Below are 25,683 nucleotides of genomic sequence, written 5' to 3'. Positions count from 1 at the left end.
ACCCCTCTCTACTAAAGTCGACGTCTAATTTCTCGAGAGTCTTTTTCAGGAGCCACAATTTTGCGCAAACGGGTTGCTGCGCGAACTTACTGATAAGTATCAATAAAGGAAGTTCAAAATATAGCCCTGTTTTTGGTTGCCAGAAATCACTGAAATCTAGTGATTTTATTTCACCAGGTGGCAACCCTGCGGCTGCAATTTACTGGCTAGTCATTCTGATAAGACCTAAAAAAATTTACCCAGAAAAAAATTAATAAAAGTTGAAGACTCTGATCTCCCTTCTCAACAGAGGTACACAGGATTTTTTTTAGTTTTTTTTTTTTTTTTTTTTTTTAGGAAGGTCAATAATAAAAAAGAACCAATTTCATCTGACTTACCAAAAAATTCCGAAAATGAAGGATTTTATTGGGGTTCCTGAGCCCCAAGCCCCTCTCCCAAGTGGATCTCCCTGCTTCTTTCGATTTTCGGATAGATCGAAGTTCATTCTGATTAGTGGTCTTATTACTTCGATGAGAGCATTATCAAAGTCCTCTAATTCATTAAGTTTAAGCACTTCTGACTGAAATCAGCGAGCTCTATGATCTTACGACTCTGATTAAGCAAAAGACAAAAATATAAGCAAAATGATGTGAGGTTAAAGAAATGAGATCTCAGCAGATCGATTAGTCTAAAGACGAGGTTTTTTTTTTATTTTAAACTTTACTTACAGACGGTCATATCCAAACCTTGGTTACACTGGCGACGGGAAAACGTTTTGCCGGTAAATGCTAAACAACCATATTGCCATTCAATTGCCAACTATTAGGCCGTTTTTGGCTTGCTCACTGGTGAACTAATCAAAGGGGAACAGTAATCAATAACTCACAGACAAAAGTGGATGTAAACAAGAGCGTAACCACGATTTTTGTTGGGGGGGGGGGAGGAGGTGTCATAATAAAATTAAAAATCGCAACAAAAATTAGTTTATATGCATTTATATTACATTCTTACGAGTCGGACAACAATTTCAGGGGGGGGTGTTCAAACCCGGTAACCCTCCCCCTGGATACGGCCTTGGCTGTAAATAATCGAATGCAACTGGTAAACGGTTAAAGGCAAAAGCCATTCAAAAACGGGACCAATATTGGGCGACGTCGAAAATAGCGTGTAAGCGCGTGACATTAGTCGCTCGAAAAGACGCCTTTTTTTAGCGGCACTTGAGCAGATAGGTTTTCTATTTTACACGCTAAGCAGCTATTTTCAGAAAAAGATAAGAGTAAATAGACCATTCTTAACTAGCTTAGCAAAACAATATTAATAAAGTTCCCTCTGTATGAAAATGTTTTGTCCAAAAATTACAATTTCCTATAGCTAGTAAAAACTGCCATTCAGGGGCGCCAATTGGACGACGTGGGTAATTTCCCCTATTATATATATAAATTACCCTTTTGGTGTTTCCATTAACGAATCGGAAAAAAAATCTTGCCCCCTACATTTCCGTCAATTGCACTCCTGCTGCTATTAAAAATTGAGCTCTTATAATAGCTGAAATTTTCAAGTTAGAGGGGCCCTAAAAACAGCGTCTTATGGGCTTAAGCTAGGGTGAATCACTAATATATTGACTTACGAACAGCAACGTTTCCTCTGGGTTTCGCTCCAAGGTAAACTAGGTTGACATTCGCTTTTCGGCCAACTATGATTGGGTTCGGATCCTTACAAGCTCTATCTGCAGCTGGCTTGTCCGACATTGTAACCTATAAAATATAAATATGCTCAAAATTTCTGCTTATTCAGTGTAATTTTCTCGGGGTCAAAGCAAGCTAAATATGTAGAGCATAACACTTTCAGTAGGGGATTGTAACTTCGAGATCAAGTCGCGCACGGAAAAGGCTTCCTATCACGAAGACCACACTGCCTTTCCATCATACAAAACAAGAATCAGAATTCATCAAAACAAGAAACAGATTCGTTGAAGCAACGTAAGGTGATGACGCTGAAACTCTTTCAACATTTATTTTATGATTTTAGTTTGAAAATTTATTTTATGAACGAGATGTTCTAGTATGTTTGTTTTCTTGTTTTCTTTTTTTTAATTTGGTTTTTACCTTTCTCTTGCATATATATCCAAAACGTACGCTTAGGCTGTAGTCGTTGTGTCATTCGCCGTCTTCACAAATTTACTCATTATCTTCTTTTGTTTTTTATAAAAAGGGTTATAGCAGGGTAAAGTATGGAAGTCATCTGTCACTCGATTTTGAATTACACAGTACCAAGGGCATCAAAATTAAGAGGTATTTCCCCTGAACTCATCTTACGTCAGTTTATACATGAAAATCATAGACTTCGAAAGATTCTACTTCGGTTGCAAAATTACGAAGTTTATCGTGCAGCATCACATTTTCGTCAATTTTACCACAGTGAACCAATAAAATAAATAATCAAAATAAATCACTTGAGTTCGACGATTTTGGTCGGTAAAAATTCAAACATTAACTATCTCTTGATTGCTAAAAACAACTACACCGTCAATACAACGCCTTTTCAAACCATTTCTTTTTTATTTCCACGTTTTACTTGACTTTCTCTGTCTGTCTGTCTGTTGGTCGCCAAAATTTGAGATGTTTGTTACGACTCCTTCCTCTCATCCGATTTGGATCAAAATTTGTATACAGCTTTGCTTTACCTAAAATTCTAATATTCTGATATATTTGAATCCCAAAAATACTTAATTATCCTACGATTTAGTCTATTACTTCAGAAGAAATTTAATTCACAATATGTTTATTATGTTATCCAAGAGGAGCTTGGCGTAGGGGAAGCACGCTGGACCCGCTAATTGATAAGTTTGACGACGCATTTGGTCCGTAAAAATTCAAACGTTAACAATCTGTTGATTGCATAAAACATCTACATCTTCAATACAAAGCTACGCCTTTTCAAACCGTTTCTTTTTTCACATGTTTTATTTTTAATTTGATTCCCGCTATTACAAAAAACTGTATAACTGCGTAAGGAGAGCTTTTTCATTAAAAATGGAATCCCTGGTTTTGTTATTTTTAGATATATTGTTGTCTGTGGTTCCACTTAGCCAGCACAAACAATAACAATCAGACTTCATTTTCACTATCGAAAATATCGGAAAAATCGGTAATTCAATTTTTAATCAAAAAGACCTGGGTCTATATTTCTAGCAGAAGCCAAGATGAAGAAAAGAAATGTGGATGAAACATAAAAAAATAAGCTAAACCCTATGGCAGTAAATAGCTTAAGAAGATGTAGCCTTCCTTTGAAGGTGTAGTAAATAATTTCTTAGACCACACTGCTTTTCCATTTACAAAAAATTAAACAAGAAAAACGGGTTTTAATTTCTATAAAGCAGTGAATACAACACATTTAATTAAACACAAATACTCCGAATATTTCGGCCCCACATCCAGGAGCCTTTCTCAATGTAAAAAAAATTCTTACATAAACAAAAGAAACATACAAACCAAACAAAAGAAAAAATTTAAATAAATAGGAAAAGAAAACTCACATATCAAATAAACAACTCCATTCACTGGCGTATAAAATCGAATGCTTATATTGAACACCTTCTCACAGAATATAAATTGACATCTATCAAAAAATTAGAATTTATTTATGCTTAAACTAAAACAAAAAAGTTCAGCGAACCCCCGACCCATAAACCCTAAATAGATCTCACAGGCTCTTCACCCAGTGTTTGAATTATAAATTGAACAGATTCGTTTGCTTGCAAGCTTAGCTGCAGTTCGTTTACCTTTCCCAGCATTTAACCCAGTCTGACCTTTTTCCGCAAGGTCATCAGTCGTATCCGAACTATTATCAAAGATAGTACTGGTTGAAAATTTTACCTGCTTTTTGATTAAACTATTATAAATCGAATTGATCCTAAACCTTCATCTCTATTGATACTATTGCCCCCGTATATTATCTGTTTTATTTCTATAATTTCCCTGAAGCTTTGTAAAAGTCCTACAGACGTATCTACTATTTTTGTTTGATCAAATAAAATACTGTGATGAGGAAAATTATAAAGATGTTCTGTAACAGCTGACTCAAACTTTTCTGGTGTTTTGTTTTGTTTTAGAGCGCAATCCATTGCATTCTTGTGTTGCTGTAGCCTATTTTCTAAAATCTGTTGCGTTCTTCCCACATAAAATTTACCACAAGAGCATGGAATTTTGTATACTCCCTTTTGCAAATTTTTCGGTACCTTGTCTTTCCCTTTATTTAACAACGAGCTTATATTTTTTCCTGATTTAAATGCTGTATTTATATTATGTTTTTTTAATTCTCTTCTTAAGTTTTGTGATAATATTGGGATAAAAGGCAAAGTTATGTAATTTGTTTCTTGATTTGAGCCATCTTCTTCTAATATTTTTGGTCCCGTCAACTTTTTTTTCCTTTTTTCAATTATTTGAGAAATCATATTTTCCGGATAGCCATTACGTATTAGAATATCCCTAATAAAAATTAGTTCATTGCTTATGTATTCTGGTGATGCTAATTTTAATACCCTATCAACTAAAGAAATAACCACACTATTTACCTGGACCAGATGATTTGATGTAGAGACGAGTAACGGTTGTTATTAGTTGGTTACGGTAAATTGAAAACGCTAGTTCGTTATTATTTCTATGGATCAAAATATCTAGAAACGGTAACTTATTCTCGTTTCCTTTTCAATTGTAAAAATTAATTCTCCTCCAGATTATTTAAATGTCCCAAAGAACCTTCAATTTCTGATTCCCCGTAATTCCAAATAACTAAAATATCATCCATATATCTGCCCCAAAATTTAGATTTTTAAAAATATGTTTCTATAGCTAAATTTTCTACATACGCTACATAAATATTTGCTAACAATGGACTTAAAGCATCCCATCGCTAATCCACTAATTTGATGGTAAAAATTATCTCTAAACGTGATATGCTTAGTACAGCTGTTGCAGAACATCTTTATAATTTTCCTCATCACAGTATTTTATTTGATCAAACAAAAATAGTAGATACGTCTGTAGGACTGTTACAAAGCTTCAGGGAAATTAGAGAAATAAAAAAGATAATATATGGGGGTAATAGTATCAATAGAGATGAAGGGGGTTTTAGGATCAATTCGATTTATAATAGTTTAATCAAAAAGCAGGTAAAATTTTCAACCAGTACTATCTTTGATAACAGTTCGGATACGACTGATGACATTGCGGACAATGGTCAGACTGGGTTAAATACTGGGAAAGGTAAACGATCGGCAGCTAAGCTTGCAAGCAAACGAATCTGTTCAATTTATAATTCAAACACTGGGTGATGAGCCTGTGAGTTCTATCTAGGGGTTATGGGTCGGGGGTTAGCTGACCTTTTTTGTTTTAGTTTAAGTATAAATATATTCTAATTTTTTGATAGATGTCAATTTATATTCTGTGAGAAGGTGTGTCAATATAAGCATTCGATTTTATACGGCAGTGAATGGAGTTTGTTTATTTAATATGTGAGTTTTCTTTTCCTATTTATTTATATTTTTTCTTTTGTTTGTTTAATTTGTTTTTTTTGTTTATGTAGGAATTTTTTTTTCCGTTGAGAAAGGCGCCTGGATGTGGGGCCAAAATATTTAGAGTATTTGTGCTCAGTGAAATGTTTTGTACTAATTTCTTTATATAAATTAAAACCCGTTTTTCTTGTTTAATTTTTTGTTGAAGGTGTAGTTGTCTTTGGGAATCAGCAGACTGACAATATTTGAATCTCTTTCAACGAAAAACTGTTATCAAATTTAGCTAATAGCTTTTACTTATTTATTATCGCGTTTCAACGTGGCAACGCTGGACGAAAATGTGGTATTGGCCTAAAAACGTCATAATTCATAACTTTATGATTTAAATTCTTAAGAACAATCAAGTCCGTAGTATGTCCGTACCAGATACGGACACTGTAGACTTGAAAAATGATGTATCTACATCAGGCAGAAAACAAAGTAGCAAAGACGGTAAAAAATTAAATTGGCGGAATTTATTTCTCCTGTTCCAAATATGGAAAAAATCACTATTTTGCGATTATTTCGAAAACTTGAACAATGCAAACACTAGTTCCTGGCCCAGTGGCCACCAACTTTCAGGAAACACGTACACCTGGTGGCGTGTGCCAAGTGTGTCAAAAGTTTGCCACGCGTGACACAACTGCGAGAGGAACTACACGAGGTTCCAATATGTACATTGGGTGATGGAAAGTAGGTGAATCCTCTAGTCCTGGTAGAGGATTTAATTAAAAAAAGGCATTAGCACTTTTAATTTCTGTTCGAATGAGCACTCCCGCAATATTCTAGGACCAAGGGGTCGATACGATCACCCCTGGGGAAAAGAGAAAAAAACAAAACAAATAAACACGCATCCGTGATCTTTCTTCTGGCAAAAAAACAAAATTCCACATTTTTGCAGATAGGAGCTTTAAAGGGGTTGTTTTCCCATTTTTTCAAAAATAAAGCAAATTTTCTCAGGCTCGTAACTTTTGATGGGTAAGCCTAAGCTTGATTAAACTTATATATATTTAAAATCAGCATAAAAATACGGTTCTTTTGATGTATCTATTGGTATCAAAATTCCGTTTTTTAGAGTTTCGGTTACTATTGAGACGAGTCGCTCTTACTATACAGTTCGTTACCACGAACTGTTTGAAGAGCCGGGTAGCAATGTTACTAATGCACTAAGGCAGTGGTTCTCAAATTGTGGTACACGTACCCCTTGGGGGTACGCAAAATTTTTTAGGGGGTACGCGGCCAGGCAACAAAAACTAAACAACCCTTTAACTTTAGGACCGGCAGTTTTATTTATATTTTAGCTATAGTTTACTTAGTACCGGTAACTGAGAATGGGTACATAAAATTTTTTGTGGGTAAAAACGGGTACAGTTTCTAAATACTTTTGAGAACCACTGCACTAAGGTCCAAATAAGCTGACAACATTAGAGCTGAGATTCGTCAAATAGAAATTTGTCATTTTACAAGAGCCAACCTTTAACAAACGACCTTACAGCCCAATCAAGGCAGGCAAAATAAATCTCCTTTGAATGAATGACAATGTTATTCCCCCATTAATATAACCTATTTTTGACTTACATGAATAACGATACAATTTTACAACCTGTTTATGTAAATAGCCTTTTAACCATTCGTGGCCACAAAATCTGGCAATAGAAGTTGTTCAAACAACAACTAAACCTGACCATGTTTTAAATAGTTTTTTACTGGTTGTGGTGAAAATATGCTTGGAAGAAACGCAGTAGCCTTCACGTACACTTGTATTTTGTAGCCTTTTGACAGGTGTATGATGCCGAAGAAAAGTGAAATTTATTGCAAGCAACTTCTCTTTCTGATTGGTTTAGCACAGTGCTCGAAGTTGAAATAGAGGCAAATCTACATACCGGGGAAGGGAGGGGTGGCTCCCGTGATGACTGTTGAGGGTTCCCACTAGAAAAAGTTTAAAATAAAAACGGGATGAAAAAATTATGGGTACTTAGGCAAGGCGCGTATGCGGAAATTTATTTCAAATCTGGGAATTTATATAAAACCCTTGACAAACCGTACCAATGAGGTTTCAGGAGGCTTAGACCATGGCCTGCCTCCTACGTCGGTGATTAACGTCGATACTTTCACGGTGATACGTCGGTTACTTTTGCAACGGAACCCCAATTCGTCTGAACAGCAACAAACAAGTTAAAGTGTACAATCATTATGGAGACATTTAAAAAGATCAAAGATTACAGGCCGGGACTTGAACGCACGACCATTCCTACATGCCAGATTTGGACCCAAAACAGGGCTATGGAGTCGGGGTTTTAGTCAAATTTTGCTGAATGGAGACGGAGTTTGAGTCGGTATATTGAAAATATCTGGAGTTGGAGTCGGTTATTGCTTATAACAGTACTTATTCATTATATATAACACAGCGCTATACACAAAAAGAGTCAAGTTTGGTTAATGCCAGTGAAATAAAATAAAATAGAATGAATATAGAATAATTTAGAAACAAATTTAGGCTATATATTTGCACATTAGGGGGGGGGGGGGGGGGTAAAGCATAACATATATTAAATACGTAACCTAACATAACCTAGGTACCTCCCCCCTCCCTAAACCCGAAAAACAACAGTTTAAATAAACGCAATAAGCAATCACGCTTTGCAATCCATTTATGTCTTGCAAATACCCGTTTGACGGGTTTCCATTTGTATTTTCTTGTACAGGCTATAGCGTTGTGTTATATATAATGCACCAGTACCCTTATAACCGACTCCACAATCTTCTCAAAAACGCCGCATTTGTCGAGCAACAATCGAAAGCGCTTTGAAATATTTGCCTTAATTTTTGGCTGTGTTGCAGGTACTTGCCTGTAAAACGAAATGCGATTCAAGAATTACGCTGTGAAAGATCTAACAGAAACCGGTTTCCCTTCCTGGATCGGTTATGATTTGAATATTTTGAGTGAGAAAACTACGACATGTGTATATTTTGATTAAATATTTAATATTAGAGGTGGTTAGGGGTTAGGTTAAGTATTTAACAAAATACGTTCTGCGCGGCCTGCTTGCCACAATTCTTTGTCTTAGTTTCCATAATTTCGTTTCTAAAGTATTATATTATCGTTATGTTTTGGTATATTTTATTTGGATCAATCTAAATTCACTTATTGAGTTCGTTCCGTTTAACAGACAAGTGCCGTGTTGCATTTTACGATTATTTTTTTCGGGGGTGGGGGATCCCTGATAGGTCCAAACAGTTCAACCTTAGGCCCGATCATCACGATTTTCATACATACACGTCCTTGATAAGTCCCTGGACGATTTCTATGAGAACCAATACAATTAGAGCCACTTGAGTTTATTTATAGAGGCTTTAAGGTGCCACGGGATAGTGTAGAGGATCTGGAAAAACTCGGTTCGGCTCGATGAAGAAACAAAAATAAAAGAGTCTAGAGAGCCCGCATAAAGTGACTAGTTTTTCCCGAGGAGTAAGTCTAGGGGAAATTTACTTCTTGTACATGCATAAAGATTAGAGCACAAGTACTCACATGTATATGCACGTGCGTGACACTTTCTGCCAAGTCCAAGCTGGTTACTGAAATGAATACTCTAAACATAACAGATGAACTGAACAGTTTTAAGGCCCACTTTCCAACAGTAAACGTGGGTAGGCATACCACGCGTGGTGCAAAGTGTGCTGTGCACTTCAGGACAAAGTGGCACTCTGTCATGTACACTATATGGCAGAGTGGGCAATACCTTAGTAACTGGTTCTGACGCATAGAACTGATTTGAACCATAAACCATTGTACACCGAGCTATTAACTCTGAGCTACAATTTTACTGAACAACGTAGAGTGCATTTCTGGAATCTGGATGGTACGTGCTCATAGGTACCTACGGTGTACATCTTTGAGCGCCAAGTGTGCCGCACCATTTCCACCACACTTGGCACGCGCCGCCTGCTGTGCGTGATTTCTTATAGTTGGTAATCCCTCGGATCCCATCCTTGGGGACGGGGATTTTTCAAGGGATGACAGGGAGTCGAAACGCAAAGTGCGTTTTTAGGATAGTCTTCCTACTTTTCAGAAACAGGGGTAATCCGAGCCAATCTTAGGAATATTCATCCTCAGTGCACGTGTAATCAGGGCTACACTCAAGATTTTTATTTAGAAGGGGTTCAAACCATCCTTTTTTAGGTGAGGGGGTTCAACTAATGAAAATTTATTTTGTGTGGCTTTTTAGCTCCTACACGAGAAGAAACCGAGAAATTTTGTATAAAACGTTTCACATTTAGGAGGCAGGGGGAGGTACCTACCGGCTTTAGTACAAACTGTCACTGTCAAGCCTTAAGGTCGGATTTTGTATTTTCACACTTCTAAGATTTTTGCCCAAATTGCTTGCTACGCTGTTCCCAAAGGGAGGATCCGCAGGAAAGTCTTTAATCTACCTTTAATTTACATTACCAGGGCAATGTAAAGGGACGATCAGAAGGGCAATTACAGGAGTATCAGAAGGGCAATAAATTAAAGACAATTACATTGCCCTTCTGATCCTCCCTTTGAGAAAAGCTTAGCAAACGATTTTGGCAACTATAATAAACGCTTGAAACGATTTTTAGTCGTGAGAGCGACGATACGTTTTTTTTACCGGTTGAAGCGTGATATGTCTGTTTAAACAAAACTTTCGAATTAATTGAACGAGCAAGCCAAAACATCATGGCCTTTTTGCGGGTAGAACAACAAATTCACCCAAAAGAAAAAGGAAATACGAGAACTTGGCATTCAATTAAACTTGAACAAAAAAGGGTGTACGAATTAAAATTCAAACCTAGTAGATCTTAAGGAATGATAATTCTACAAGTTATAATTGCCATACAATACCTTGTCAAAGTTCAGTGTCTGTTTAAATGAAACCCTGAAGATGATAACATCATAAACAGTGCAGTGATCCAACCCAGCCATGTACGCAGAAGTTTTTTTCCCATTAGGGGAGAATTCGTCAACACAGTTGTTTTTTTACGAAAATTATAATAATAATATTTTAAGGGCCAAGGCTCAAATCCCTCCCGTAAGTGACAGGCGAAATCAGTTTTGGCACTTACGTATTATACAGAACACACTCGAGAAGTGAGGTTAGGTTAATCCTAATAAATATTCCAAAATATGATGAAAATATAATACTTTATTATCAAAATTATGGGTACTACAACGGAGAATTATAGAAAGCAGCCAACCAGAACGCATTATATTAAATACCTAACCAAAACACCATCTCTATACATTAAATACTTGATTTGAATACACCTACAACGTAGTTTTTTCCACTGAGCCTAAGCTAATTGTCTCCGAATATAGATAGCTAAACCGATTTTGTCAGATCTTACAGAGCAAACTTCTCGAGTGTGTTGTGTATAATACGTAAGTATCAAGCCTTCAAAAGCACTATACTAGATATCACGCTTCGAACTTTTTGTTATGTTTTGGTTTTGTGAAAGCTGTTAATAAAAGCACAACACACACACAAAATCCACATAAGACCCCCTGCGAGATGAAAATAAATCTTCTATGAAAGTTAAATAGTAATAGATCCGTGTGCTCTTGGTCAAAATCTCAGAATCTCAAGAATCTCAGAAATCTCAGGATATCCTAGAAATCTCAGGATATTTTTCCACATTTTTAAATGATGTCTATTTTCTTGTTTTCTACGTTTCTAACGTTTGTTTAACGTTACATTTCTAACTGTTGTTTAACGTTACGTTTCTAACTTTGTTTTCTACGTTCACGTTGTCTCCGTAATTTCCTTGTTTGCTACGTTTCTAAGCACTTTGCCTTCTCCTCACAAAGGATTTCCAAAAGATATAGCGTGTCCGCTTTTCTACAAAAATCTCTTTATGTATCAAATTCAGCATTAATATGTAATTATCAAATAGCTGACCAAACAATAGCTCTATCAAAACGTATTTTGAAACACAATCGCAACATCAGTTTTCATCTATGGTATCCCCTTCTTATACAGTGATATTTAAAGTTGTATGTATGTAAAAGTTGTTCAGTGGTTAATAGATGTTCTTTATTAATTATTCTGATAGCTGTCATGTCTTTTTTTCTTTCTCCTATTCATTTTTTTGTCGTTTTTTCTATGTACTCCGTCTCTGTGTACTTTTGTATTATATGACGGGTTAGAAATAAAGGTACTGTTTTTTTAACCGGACTCTTTTTATGTGTCAAACTCGAGAAGCTTTGAAAACCCCGTTTTTCAACGTGATGATACAAGACACCGCTGTAGAGAAATACAATGTATAACGTGGTTTTAATTGCGTATACGATATTTATAGTATTGTTTTTTGGTTTTTTTTTGGGGGGGGGGAAAGTACCTAGGTTAGGTTAGGTTACGTACTAAATATATGCTATGCTTTTGCTACCACCAAATTTTATACTTTAACACCATCTATAAAACAAACTATAGCTTATGCACGCCACGCCCTCAACTGTACTGTTTAATATTCCCAGTTACGTCGTTACAAATTTCTGAAATTAAAAGGCAATAAACAAAGAGTCTACAAGGTAAATTTTACTCAAAATGTCAATTTTGGACAGAATATGTTGGAATATCATACTCTATAGCCGAATAAATATGCACACAGATAGGATGATTTTTTGCTTTATTTTTCGTTTTTTTGTTTCAAATTTTATGGCGACAACTGCATACTTTATGATTCAAAGAAGTCTCCATTATAAAAAATTCCAAGAAGAATTTAGGATATGTTCTTTGGTGCCAAGTATAGGAAGATTTTTCTTAAGAAATTTAAGAGGAATTAAACTGCTCTATCAAGAACTCCATTGGAATTTGAAAACAATTCATGATAAACTTCTTTTGCAAAAGCTTGTTGAAGATTGCTAGTTTCTTAAGTTCAACAACAACACAATTCCAGGAAACAAAAACACAAGGCAAAAGGAAACACAATTCTTAAATTATTTTAAGTATGTTTTAGAATTCAAAGACAAATTCCCACTCCCTAAAGAATTGCCATTTAAATATTAACAAAATAATTTTCTTCTACACACAGCGAGCTTTCGAGAGTACTTAAAGCGCTCCCCATAAAATTGCAGCTTAAAACCGCTCCCCACCAAATTATCCAAAGATATTCTTGGACGGCAAGATGCACCAAAATCCCAAAGTCTCAAAATGTCTGTCCATAGTTTTCGTATTAATCCGTCTATTCTAACTTGCCCACTTCTCCCCAAAATATGCAAGACTGTTCATACGCTTGGGAGGACAGGAAAAAACTTCAGCGGACCTGGTGCCAAAACTGTCCTTGAAACGCTTCGTGGGAATGGAGGCTGAGATTAAAACCCTGACAGGTTTATAGTGGTAGTAGCAGTAATAATAATACTTTATTATTTAAAGAAAAAAAAACAGAGACAAAATCAATCGGTAGCATACCAATTGCGGCCCTTGCAAGGGTGTGCTACTAACAAAAAAAAGAAAACAAATCGTGATCATGATCCCGAAACAATAATATTTATATATTTATTATCATTTTTAATTCCATGAATCTCAATCTGTTTCAAAGCTATAATTACCAAGCAACCCCACACGTAACTCAGATTTAAATTGACTAATGGGTAGTTCCTTGGTATTTGGCATAAGCTTATTCTAAAGCTTAGTCCCTCTATACATAACTAAAAAACGAATTCATATACATTCGCTTTTAATATACTAGAATAACGTTTTAGGAACAGCTGAAAAAGATGAGCCTCTGTCCTTAAAAATAAAATAAAACTGTTCACAAGCCTTGGTGAATGGGGTTTTTCGGATCAGTCTGGAGATTCCCCCCTCCCCTTATGTTCAGGTCCGTTTGCACCAAGCTTTCGAATAACATGATTTTAAATTTAAAACAAAGTTTTTGATGCAAAGAAAATATAACGCTTTCATTCCTCCATTTCTAAAGAATCTGCCAATAAGCATATGTTACATGAATTCTGGCAAATCGCACCAGATAGCCTATTATTTACAGTTACATTGATAGAAGGAAAACCGGAGACTTTAACAAGGGGTGGACTAAATGTAAACCGGTTTCAATTACTATAATAAATGATATGACAAGTTAATTGATTTGTTTATTTGTTTGATTTTTTTTCTCCTAATTGTTTCGAACCGATGCCCCTGACCTTTCCTTGTCTGCACCTTGTGATTCTAGGACCTTGCAATGCCTTTGGAATAAGCTCTAAAACTTTTTGGTGTAAATTTTATATACAGTAAACAAGATTGTAAACTGGTACTTATTTATTATAGCCACCACACTCAAGAAGTGAAATCAGGTTAATCCTAATGAAATATACTTAAATATGATAAAAATGTAATATTTTAGCAACAAATTATGAAAACTACAACGGAGAATCATGGAAATCAGGCCAAACAGAACGCATCATATTAAATTATTTCTAACCTAACCAAAATACCAACTTTATACATAAAATATTAAATTAAAATATACCTACATTCAAGGCCGTACCCATAAGGGAGGTTAGGGGGTTTGAACCCCTCCCGAAATGTTTTTTGATTCGTAAAAACGTAACAAAAATGGATATAGACAAATTTTGTATGCGTTTTATTTTTTCTTTGTGTAACCCCCCCCCCCCCGAAAAAAATCTTTGAGTAAAACCTCCTCCGAAAAAAAATCCTGGGTACGGCCTTGCCTACATTGTAGTTTATCTCGCTCAGGCTAAGCTGATTATCACCGAATACAAACTAAAATACAGAAGGGAACCGGTTCTACTCCGACCAAGAACTTGAGTGTGGTGGCTATAATACATAAGTACCTGTAGACTTTATATATTGTGCCACAATAGGTCATTCGCACAAATCTCGATCCCCTCTTTAGGGAATTAGACATAGGTCCGGGGATGGATAATTGAAAATAAAAGTTCTAAAATCACTCCTAGAGTCCTTTCTTAAACCCTCCCCATTGGTGTTTGTGCAACCCAGTTACAACCCAAGGTTCTGGTTCTAAATCAAGGACTAATCATCGAAAAGAAGTATATACACAATAAAAGTAAACCTTGTATAGCCCTACACTTTACAGGTATTTCATCATACAAAATGGACATAGGAAAATCTCCAAAGGACCATCCGGGCGAGAGTCACCAAAATTCGTATGAAAAAAAACTTTGAAATGCAGACAAAACCTAATATTTGAGCCTCAAGTGGACTTATTTCGCTTGCAGCTTCAAACTATAATTTTATTTGACATAAAGTTGCCCACTCTCAGACACAAGACAAAAGACGTACTCATGGCGTTATAGGGCTTAGACAGCGAAAACCCCCTCACTCCCCGTGGAACTCAAAAAAGTCTATGTCAAGCCAGGCTATTGCTCGTTACAGGGACTAATATTGCAAAAAAAAAGCCCCAGGCGCAATAGAAAACCCTGCTTTTGAAGCAATTGCATCTAACTCGACAAGTCCGTAAAGTAAAAACCGGAACACTACACAAAAGTCAGTAGCCCCCCACCCCTAAGATGAAACTTTGGAGCTTCTTATTAAATCTGAAACTAACGGGATTCCACCCTCCAGTCTTCGGGTTCCCAGCAGATGTCATTACTCTTCAAAATCTACAATTTTGACGCACATAGGCTGTGAAAGCTGACCTAGAGATGTGTCACACGTCCAACTGATTTAAACCTATATGATGCTCTCACGTGAGGTCGTTACCATGGGGCGCTGTTTTTGACCCCATGAACTAATATGAGAAATACCTTTGGAGTTACACCCCTGTCGCCTATTTGAAGAACAAAAACTGGAAAACTATTTTAATAGTCTACTTCCCCCCCCCCTCTCCAGGCTCATAATGTTTTGTGTAGACTTGTCATGGCGGATGATTGCATAGTCTGATGTTGATAATTATCACAGAAGCAACAAAGTAGTAAAAAGTCCCCTCTCTCATGATAAGCAAAATTTCATATTAGAAAATTGAAGAGGATTGGGGGTGTATAAAATCACAAAAATTCTACATTTGCCATAATTCCAATCTGTAATTGTTGTCAAGAGTGAGGCTAAGAATCACCAAATTTGACCAAGAGATAAACTTACCTGGCGAGGGCAGGCATGCACGTAGGATTTTTTCAGGAAGGGGGGGGGATAATAAAATAAAGGCACATATTAATCTGAATACGAAATACCCGGAGATTTGGAAAACCAGAATTTCGGGGGTGGGCCCCAGAGAGACCCCCCATGTACATGTCTGCGTGAGGGGTAGAACATCGATAAAATCCTACCAGCTATTTAAATGCGTCTGAATGTTCTGCAGTTTAAACAATGAGTACTCACTTTTCTTCTAATGAATTATTCTTGTTTTTGTTTATCGTATTGAAAAAAAAAACCTGAATTGAGCACTTTCATACTATAAGTTAGAAAATACTTACAAAAAATATTTTCAAAGACAAGTTACTAAAACGAGCAGAGATAAAATAATTCAAACTGAAAACAAACAGAAATCCTTATGAGCGAACAAATGTATCCAAACGAACTGAAATAAAGACCACCAATTTTGGTTCTGAAACGTTTCAATAATACCTTAGAATGCAATTTTATCTTCAATTTCCAACCGATCTTCGAAGGTCATGCCTAAGGTATTTTTGGTAGGAGGAGTATGAGCCCTCACAAGCTTCCTGAAAATTCTGGCGCTCAAACTTCTCAGAGTACCAAGGACATCAAAAATAAAACATTTTTTGTCACCTAAACCCCTTTTAGGCCTATTCATAAATGAAAACTGCAATTTTCTCAGACTTCTCTTTTGGTTATTTCCAAATTACGTAAGTTATTGGGGCTGTAACATATTTTCGTCAGTGTTGCCAAGTCGAAAAGCGAAAATGAATAAGCGAACCTAATTAGTTATATTTGATAACGCTATTCGTCAGTAAAAATATTTTTGTAAAACATATTTTTTAATCCGGGCCATTTTGTGCAGTCCGAGGAGGCAACAGCCATTTCTAATGATAAAGGTTTTACTCAATGGGCTCTTGAAGCATTAGAAATTAAAAAAACAAAACATTTTTGCAGGTTTATCAATTAATAAAGAAACTGATAATATAAATATTGATCCTTATTATGATATTGATTTAAAAAATGAACCCATATTCAAAAACAAAGTATTGCAAAATGTCCCAGAGGTTAGTTCAAGTAACAAACCTAAGCGACTTGCAGGATAAAAAGCTTTGCATAGAATTGTGTCGTAATAATATATTTCTAAATCATTTGTTATTTTAAAATTTTTAATCCAGCTACTTTTGTGGTTTGATGAAGGTAGTTACAAATTGTAAATGTCAAGTAATTGTATATTATATATTTTAGATTTGTCTATTTTAGTTTTATACATATTTTTAGTTATGTTTTAGTTTGTTTTTTTTCTCTGAGAGAAAAACGGTTAGAAACGAGCGAAATATTCATTTGATTTTTGTTGTTTTTCTTTGTTTTCATTTACTGGCTAGAGACCCGTTTGTCGTCTTCATATTCATTTCTTTGTGTTTTTTGTCATGGCTGGCCAGTTCGGCTTTAGATCATTTATTTAAATCTACAATCACTCAGCTCCTCACATTCACAAATCAAGTGATATACACTCTCATTTAAACCTCCACACATAGGATAAAAGTAAGGACCAGCCTTTGACCTTTCTCCCCGATAAACTTTCTCCTTTGGTCCAATGGCAAACTATCAGCCCTCATTTCAATTAATAACTATATTTCATTTTAATTCAAAGCCACCTTAAAAAATAAAACGCGAGTGTGTATATAAGAGTGAGTAAGTTTCGACTGAACCAATTCAAACAAATATACGCGAAAATGTTTTAATCAGGAAGCCGTTGGTTGTCTTCACGTGAAGGCAAATCATATCGAAGTTGTAGCAGATTATCAAAAGAAACCGAGCTCAATAATCAGTAAAATCTTAATTGAAAATAGCCTTTTTTACTGCTTTAACAAATCCAACCCCATCCGATCACCCATCAAATTACTGCACATGCATCACCGCAAGAATTACCTGGGAAAACTTGGTGGTTTAGAGGACTATTTAACCTAAGAATCTGGGCCCCTCTTATCATAGGCAGCGCAACAGCGCTGCCTAAGTAAAGAATGATGTTGGCACAATGTATTATTTATTTTCTTGTTTTGACCAGGGCACTTCATATCGAAAGAGTTGTCGTAAAAACTTTGAAAAGGGCTCATTCGATTGGAAATTGGGAAGTCTAGTGCCTTTTTTAAAAGTCGAGTGATTGGAAGGCAACTAACACCCCTTCCACGCCCACCATTTCCCCAAACACATCCAATCAAAATTTTATAGCCATTTAGTTCAACGCAGTTGAAAGTTCTGGAAATTACATCTTCGAGCAGGACACTCGCCCCACAGTCTTCGGGGCAAGGGTTATAAGTTATGCCCTGAGGGCATATAAGGTTTTTATTGAAAGCTTTGTCATAAAAACTTGAAAAAGGGCTCATTCGATTGGAAACTGAAATGGCTAGTGCCCTTTTTAACAGTTGAAAATGATTGGAGGGCAACTAATCCCCTCTCACGTTCTCCATTTCCCAAAAAATACTAAATCAAATTTTCTAGATAGCTATTTTTTTCAACATTGTTTAAAGTTCTAGAACCTTTGTCTTACAGGATGACAACCCCCCCCCCTCGCACAGTCCTCAGGGCAAGGGTTGTCCGTTATGCCCTAGAGGAATATAATTTGTACTTTACTGAAAAAAATTCTTTTAAATGTTTTCACTTTTATAACTTTAAGAAATCAAAAATTAATTAAGATTTTAAGGAATAAATTTCAGCATGTATATTAAACTGACAATGCACATTTTTTTCAGTAAATTCATTTGAATTTTTTTCAGTAAAGTACAAATTATGTTCCGGCTTTTAGAAAGCTTAGTACTTAGAACCTCTTTTAGATTAATTCTCGTTCATTTTGAGCTTTGCTTATTTGAATTTCTTTTTGCTGTTGGGTTCTCTTATTTATTGACTATGATTTCTGAAATTTCTAAGAGTGGTAAATTATTTGATTCTATTTTTGTTCATTTTTGGTTTAGCGGAGTTCTTTACTTCTTTTTTAAAAAAATTATTTTTTGCAAAAAGTTTTTTTTTATTAATTATATACAAAGAACACCATCAAAAAATCGAAAACAAATGCCACCTCACGTGTTTTTTCGTTATGAACAAACTCTAAAATAGAGAACTGGAAGAATTGGTTTTTCTATTTGTTTTTAGAGAATTTATAATTGTTTTTTATTTGTTTTTTAGAGAATTGGTTTTTAACTCAAAACTAAATTGGTTTTTCCTCCCTAAAAAATGATGATTAAGAAATTCAAGCCCCTTCCCCAATATATTACAGCATTTGTGTCAAAGCAGGAATTACCAGGTACAATTTCGTAGTATGAAGAATTATTTAACCTAAGAATCTGGGCCCCTCAATTCAAAGAGGGACTCTATTCCAACACCATCAACAAACAAAAGCAAGCCCCATTTCACGTTCTTTTTTCACGAGATAGATGAATATTAATGGTAGAAATTGTAATCTAGGGATTTTTTTTTCTTGAAAAATTCATGATACAGATACTAAAATATTAATTTACAAATAGCTAGTTTCGTGACCAGTCTTACTTAAAAATTTATACCAAAACTAGCATATAATATGCAATGGTGAAACACAAAGAATGTAACGTTGTTATCATAAAACTAGTATTAAAAGCAGGACCGGATCCTTGAGGGTGGGTTACCCGGTTTGACCCCCCCCAAAAAAAAAATTGTCCGAACCCCTCCCCCCCCGAACACAAATCCTAGTTTGGGCCTTGATTAGAATCACTGTAAAGCTTTTTATAGGCATAAACTTATAATCATATGGTTACTATAGAAAATATAGTAGACATGAAACACCAAAACAAACAAATCAAGTCATACCCTCAAGAAAATACCATATGATTGGTCAACAAAAACTAATTCGTCAATAAAAAAAAACCTGTCATACCTACGGCCTTTAAAGAAAAGCCAAACAACCCCTCCCCCCTTTTTAACCGCTGCTCTTATTTCAAACTTTGAGCCAGTAAAAAGGACAGGCCGCCTTATTGTTTTTTGCATAAGAATTTAAGCCAATTCAGCCGGAACATTTCTTATTCGTAAAAGCTCTGTTCTTCTTTTGTATGCTATTAAATAAAAAAACCAAGTTTTTAAAACTGAAAGTAAGGAGCGACATTAAAACTTAAACCGCACATAAATTATTACATATATGAAAGGGGATGTCAGCTCTACAACGCTTCGTTATTTACGATAATTTTTCTTATTGTTTTAAAAAATAAATTTGTGGAACAGAGTAAAAATTTATCAAAAATATTTAGGCTATGTTGTGTGAACCTCCCCTGTCGAAAAAGAAATGAATTATTTTCGGTGTAATTTTTTATTTCGCTCCTTACTTTGATTTTAAAAAACTTGTTTTTTTTATTCAATTTCTGATCGTTTTTTTGTTAATGCAGCTTTTATTTGTATAAAAATTTTACTTTTCTTTTGCTAAATGGATGTCTTTACAAATTAACTTACGTAACTAACTTCTATATTCGTATATTTTTCTTCTGGCAAAAAATACAAAGTTGCAGATTTTTGCAGATATGAGCTTGAAACCTATGTAATAGGGTTTTCTGATACGCTGAATCTGACGGTGTGATTTTCATTAAAATTCTTTCACTTGTAGGGGATGTTTCCCCCTCTTTAAAAAATCGAGTAAATTTTCTCAGGCTCGTAGCCTTTGATGAGTAATACTAAACTTAATAAAATTTATATATTTAGGATCAGCATTATAAACACATTCTTTTGATACATTTATTGACATCAAAATTTCGTTTTTAAAAGTTTCGATTACTATTGAGCCGTATCGCTTGTTTTTTTATTGTTTTTTTTTATTACGTATATGTTATTACTTATATGAAGGGGTTCTCCCCTTAGTCAATACCACGCTCTTTACGTTAAAAGTTAAAAAAATTTGATTCAGAAACCCCTGAATCACAAAGGCCGTTTAATTAGAATAGATAGCTCTTTTGAAAGCACTAAAAAAAAACTGTAGCGTAAAGAGCGAGGTACTGACTTGGGGGAGAACCCCTCACATACGTTATAATTTCTGTTCGTTTTAAGTTCTAATATTCCTTCTTACATTTCAGTTGAAAAAACTTGTTTTTTTTAATTTAATTTCTGATCATTTTTTAAATAATGCTTGGAAATCCGGCGCCCCCTTCATAAAAATGTCCCTTACCCCAAAGAAACATCCTCCACGGAAATATTCTCCAGAGTAATCCCCTCCTCTAGCCCCCCCCTCCAGAAAAAAATCCTTCCTGAAAATGGTTGTATACTTCCCAATAACCAATAAATAATGCTGGCAAGTCCGGCGCCCCCTTCATGGCAATTTCCCTTCCCCAATGAAAGCTTCCTTCATGGACAGATCCTCCAACATAACCACCGACCCACCCTTCCCTCCCACAACCAGAAAAAAAAACACCAGAAAAAATCTGTATAATTCCCAAAAACCAAAACTATATGTTAACATTGGGTAAAGTTCATAACTATTAGCCCTCCCTCTGGGAACTTAGGGGGATTAAGTCATCCTAAAAGACATATTTATCATATTTTCGACCATGCTGTACAAAATGGCTACCTAGAAATTTTTATTGGGTGACATTGGAAAAACAATAAGCTTCGGAGGGGACCTAGCTACACTCAATTTTTTTGGTCAATTAAAAAGAGCATTTTAGAATATAATGTCCAGTCCAATAAACCCTCTCGATATTTTCTTATACCAATTATTTAATACGATCAACCATGGGGAAAAAAAAAACAACAAACAAACAAACAAACAAATAAACACGCATCCGTGATCTTTCTTCTGGCAAAAAAATGCAAAATTCCACATTTTTGTAGATAGGAACTTGAAACCTCTACATTATGGTTCTCTGATACGCTGAATATGATGGTGTGATTTTCATTAAGGTTCTATAACTTTTAGGGGTCTTTCCCCCTTTTTTTGAAAATCAGCCAAATTTTCTCAGGCGCGTAACTTTTGATGGGTAGCACTAAACTTGATAAAAGTTATATATTTGAAATCAGCATCGAAATCTGATTCTTTTGATATATCTATTGGTATCAATAACCCGTTTTCTAGAGTTTCGGTTACCATTGAGCCGGGTCGCTCCTTACTTACAGTTCGTTACCACGAACTGTTTGAAAAGCCAAAACAGACGAATCAAAAATACCAAAATGACCTTGATTATTTCTTATAAGCCTTTCAAGTTACTTTATAAATATTTAAGAAGGACACAAAGGCTCATTGGTTCTTTAGTGGGAATTGAATAAAAAAAAAACAAGTTTTTTCAACAGAAAGTAAGGACCAATACTAAGACTTATAACGAACAGAAATTATTACGTATATGAGGGGGTTCGCCCCCTCGTCAATACCTCACTCTTAACGCTAAAGTTAGAATTTTGTTCCAATTCTTTAAGAATGACTCCTGAATCACAAAGACCGTTTAACTAGTATAAATAGCTCTTTTGAAAGTACAAAAAAAACTTTAGCATAAAGAGCAAGATATTGACGCGGGGGCGAACCCCGTCATATACGTAACAATTTATGTTCGTTTTAAGATTTAATGAAAAAAATTAGCATGGGAGTGATCAAATTTTTTGGTCACTTAAAAAGGGCACTAGAACTTCAATTTCCGTTTGAATAAGCCCTCTCGCGATATTCTAGGATTACTGGGTCGATACGATCACCCTGGGGGAAAAGATAAAAATAAACACGCATCCTTGATCTTTCTTCTGGCAAAAAATAAAAATTTCCACATTTTTGCAGATAGGAGCTTGAAGCCTCTAGGAGCTTGAATATGACGGTATGATTTTCCTTAAGATTATATGACTTTCAGGGTGTGTTTCCCCCTCTTTTGAAAACGAAGCAAATTTTCTCAGGCTCGTAACTTTTGATGGGTAATGCTAAACTTAAAGGCTCGTAGCCGTCAATGGGTAAGACTAAACTTGATGAAACTTGTATATTTGAAATCAGCATACAAATCTGATGCTTTTGGTGTATCTATTGGTATCACAATTCGGTTTTTTAGAGTTTCAGTTACTATTGAGCCGGGTCGCTCCTTACTTACAGTTCGTTACCACGAACTGTTTGATTTTAAGCCAGTAAAAAATGAAATTATGTTAGTCATTATACGAATAATTCTTAAGCAATTGACTGTGTCAAATTTTATCGCAAGCATTTTTATCATATTTGGGTCAAAATTGTCTTTCGTGGCAAGAAATGGAAGAAAATGGTATTTTGCACTGGCAAACCCTCTTTAATTAATAAAAAAACAGTACTATCTATTGTGCTCTTTTGGTAAGTGTGCTCTTTTTGTATTTCAGTCCATTTTAAAGCAAAAGTAACAAGAGAAGAAAATACACAACTAGCATTTTTTTGTCTGAGATTTTTGCTGGTTGATACTAGATAGCGCTGGCTCTTGTACTGTCTCTATGGGAAGTATTTGACCCCCCCCCCCCTCCTCCTTTTTAGTTTCCCAAGCTCGTTGGTTTCAAGTTTGACTTCTTATATCAAAAGTTTCGTATTATTGAATTTTTGGAAGCCAAAATAACAAACAAGAGGGAGATATGCATTTTTTCAAATTTTACAAAAGAGCGGACCTACCACACATGGGAAAAAGGAGTAAATGAATAGTACTTTCCGGTCAGTTTTTCATGCTGATTTTCGTTAATCCATTTTTTGCGTACGCTTGACCAGATTCTCGGGAGAACAGACTTTTTAAGTATATAAACTGTTTTTAAAATGCGCTTTAGGAAGTTTTGTGCACATACACTGTTTTACACCATCAGAAATATAATAGGAAACTTCAACCACCCAACTTTCATCAAATACCCCTTTTATTAAAAAAAAAATCAATAGACTGGGAAATCAGCCACTTTAACAAGATTTGAACTCAATTCACATTCGGGTATTTCTAGCTAAACGACTAAAAAAAACTGCGAGAAGGGTAAAAACTTATCGTCGTCTGGCACAGGTGATAATTGTAGCGAAAATATGAGCCTGTAATTGGTCCTCCAGATACACTGTTTTGGGCTACTGGTTCTTTTGGACCCTTTCGATTGGTCCGTCAGGTACACTTCTGAATTTGGAAAGTCAGGTCAAACAGCAGATATACAGTAAAATTGATGTGATAATCTACGCAACCATAGGAGATACAGCAACTTCGTATATACTAAACAATTCATTGAGAACATTTATGTAAGAAGCCACCCTTTAATCAAAACCGAGAAAAGGTGCAGATACACGGTTTTAGGATTGGAAAGCTGCATGGTTCTTCGCTGTTATGCTATTCTTTTCTAACATGGAATCAAGGTTCTCTCTGAGGTTTTACTAGGTCGGCTTGTTACATTATCGTGAGTCAGTATGCCGGAAGCCAGTTATTCCAGGCTTCAAATGAATGTAAAATTTCACGCATGGCCGATTTAATAGTAAAAATACGAAACATGCTTTCAAATTTACGTAAAGTTTGTGTTCCGGAGAAGAACTCATCATGCATAAACTGACATTTTGAATATATGCTTGAACAGTATATATGCACATAGATTATATATATATATATATATATATATATATATATATATATATATATATATATATATATATATATATATATATATATATATATATATATATATATATATATATATATAGGGGGTGGGGTCAAATAAGGATTGTGATTCCATCTTTTCCTCTAAAAATTGACATTATAACACATTTCTCCACCATTCCTTATAGTTTTCTCTTAATTCACCGTTTTGTTGCTGTTTGGTCCAGTTCAAAAAGAATAAATAAATTAAAGTTTATATCTTTGCACGGAAATACCCAAAGGTACTTTTCAATTAGCTGGTACCCGCGCGATATATTGTATAGGGAAGATGATAAAGGAAACTATTAAAACGGGTATCTGTCACTAGAGAATTAGATCGCAAACCGTGGTTTCTCTTTGCGTTTACAATATTTAAACTATTGTTTTTTGGAGTTTAGAGGGAAATAGATACCTAGATTAGGTTAGGTTACGTATTTAATATATGCTATGCTTTACCCCCACCCCCCTAATGTGCAAATATATAGCCCAAATTTGTTTCTAAACTATTATTTTTCATCGTATTTTGTTTTATTTAATTAGCATTAACCAAACTTGACTTCTCGCATGGGTTCCAGCTAACTGAAAAGTACCCTACCCAAATATTTATAAATCATCAAATATAACCTAATTGTATGCAGGGGGATCGGGATTTGATTCCGATCCCTCCCCTAAAAATCCTATGATTTGCACAGATAATTCCGTGATATCCAGTAGTATTCATGTTAATATCCTGTTTCTGCTTTTTTCCAAAAATTTCTCTCTCTCTTCCCCTCCCGATATGGATTTTATATATATGCCAGAATCAAATTAGTCCATATCAGAGTTAACGTGGTTGCGTTTGTCAAAACCATTGCATTAACATTGACTTAGCAGAGTGCGAAATGTCTCATGTGGACTATTTTTCCGACCATTTCATGTGGATAAAGTAGTCGTAAAACTTAGGGGTGGAATTATAAGTTCCAGTGCCCTTTTCAAGGATCAGACACGATGGAACGGCTCCTTGACTCTGCTACAACGCCAAATCTGCCCATGGAGGGCCCATCTACAACCCAATGGCATCGAATCAAAATTTTACTGTATAAACTTTGTTCAAAATCTTTCAAGGGTATAATAAGCATGAATTCAGGGTCAACATGGCCATTGCAGCACAAGGTACGAGCACCCTAAATTCTGTAAATTACACATTGTTCACTGATAATTTTAGTGGAAAAAGGTAGGCTTCTTTGGCCATTGCTGTTCAGCTGGCTTGGAACCCTTAGAGAAGACAATATTTCCAAACAAGACTTAGAAATTAGGAGAGAAAAGAGGCAAGCGTAAAAACTTCAGGTCTCTGATCAACATAATATTTCTTGACTGCAAGCCCAGTGCAAGTTTTTTTTCACGGCGAAGTAGCAATGAAATAAAGCATAAAACTTTGTGGTCCCCACGTAATCTATGTATCTGCAGTATCTTGAGAACAGGTTTGGGATCGAAATGACAC

The 25,683-nt window shown here is 35.3% G+C and overlaps 2 protein-coding genes across 2 annotated transcripts in view; one reads left to right on the top strand and one right to left on the bottom strand.

Annotated features, from left to right (window-relative positions):
• LOC148944878 (uncharacterized) overlaps positions 1-25,683 on the top strand; it is a 181,821-nt gene that overhangs the window by 43,934 nt on the left and 112,204 nt on the right. The window lies entirely within an intron of this gene.
• Positions 1,590-25,683, bottom strand: part of LOC148944879 (RNA-binding protein 38-like) — an 80,129-nt gene continuing 56,035 nt past the window's right edge. The window contains exon 4 of the mRNA XM_089099276.1: positions 1,590-1,733. Coding sequence (XP_088955402.1) covers positions 1,590-1,733 — 144 coding nt within the window. The remainder of the gene's footprint in view (positions 1,734-25,683) is intronic.

This window comes from Artemia sp. Qi Xiang Cuo, chromosome 13 (genome assembly GCF_049724085.1).
Source record: "Artemia sp. Qi Xiang Cuo chromosome 13, ASM4972408v1, whole genome shotgun sequence".
Classification (NCBI taxonomy): domain Eukaryota; kingdom Metazoa; phylum Arthropoda; class Branchiopoda; order Anostraca; family Artemiidae; genus Artemia; species Artemia sp. Qi Xiang Cuo.
This window is presented reverse-complemented; position numbering and strand designations above follow the sequence as displayed.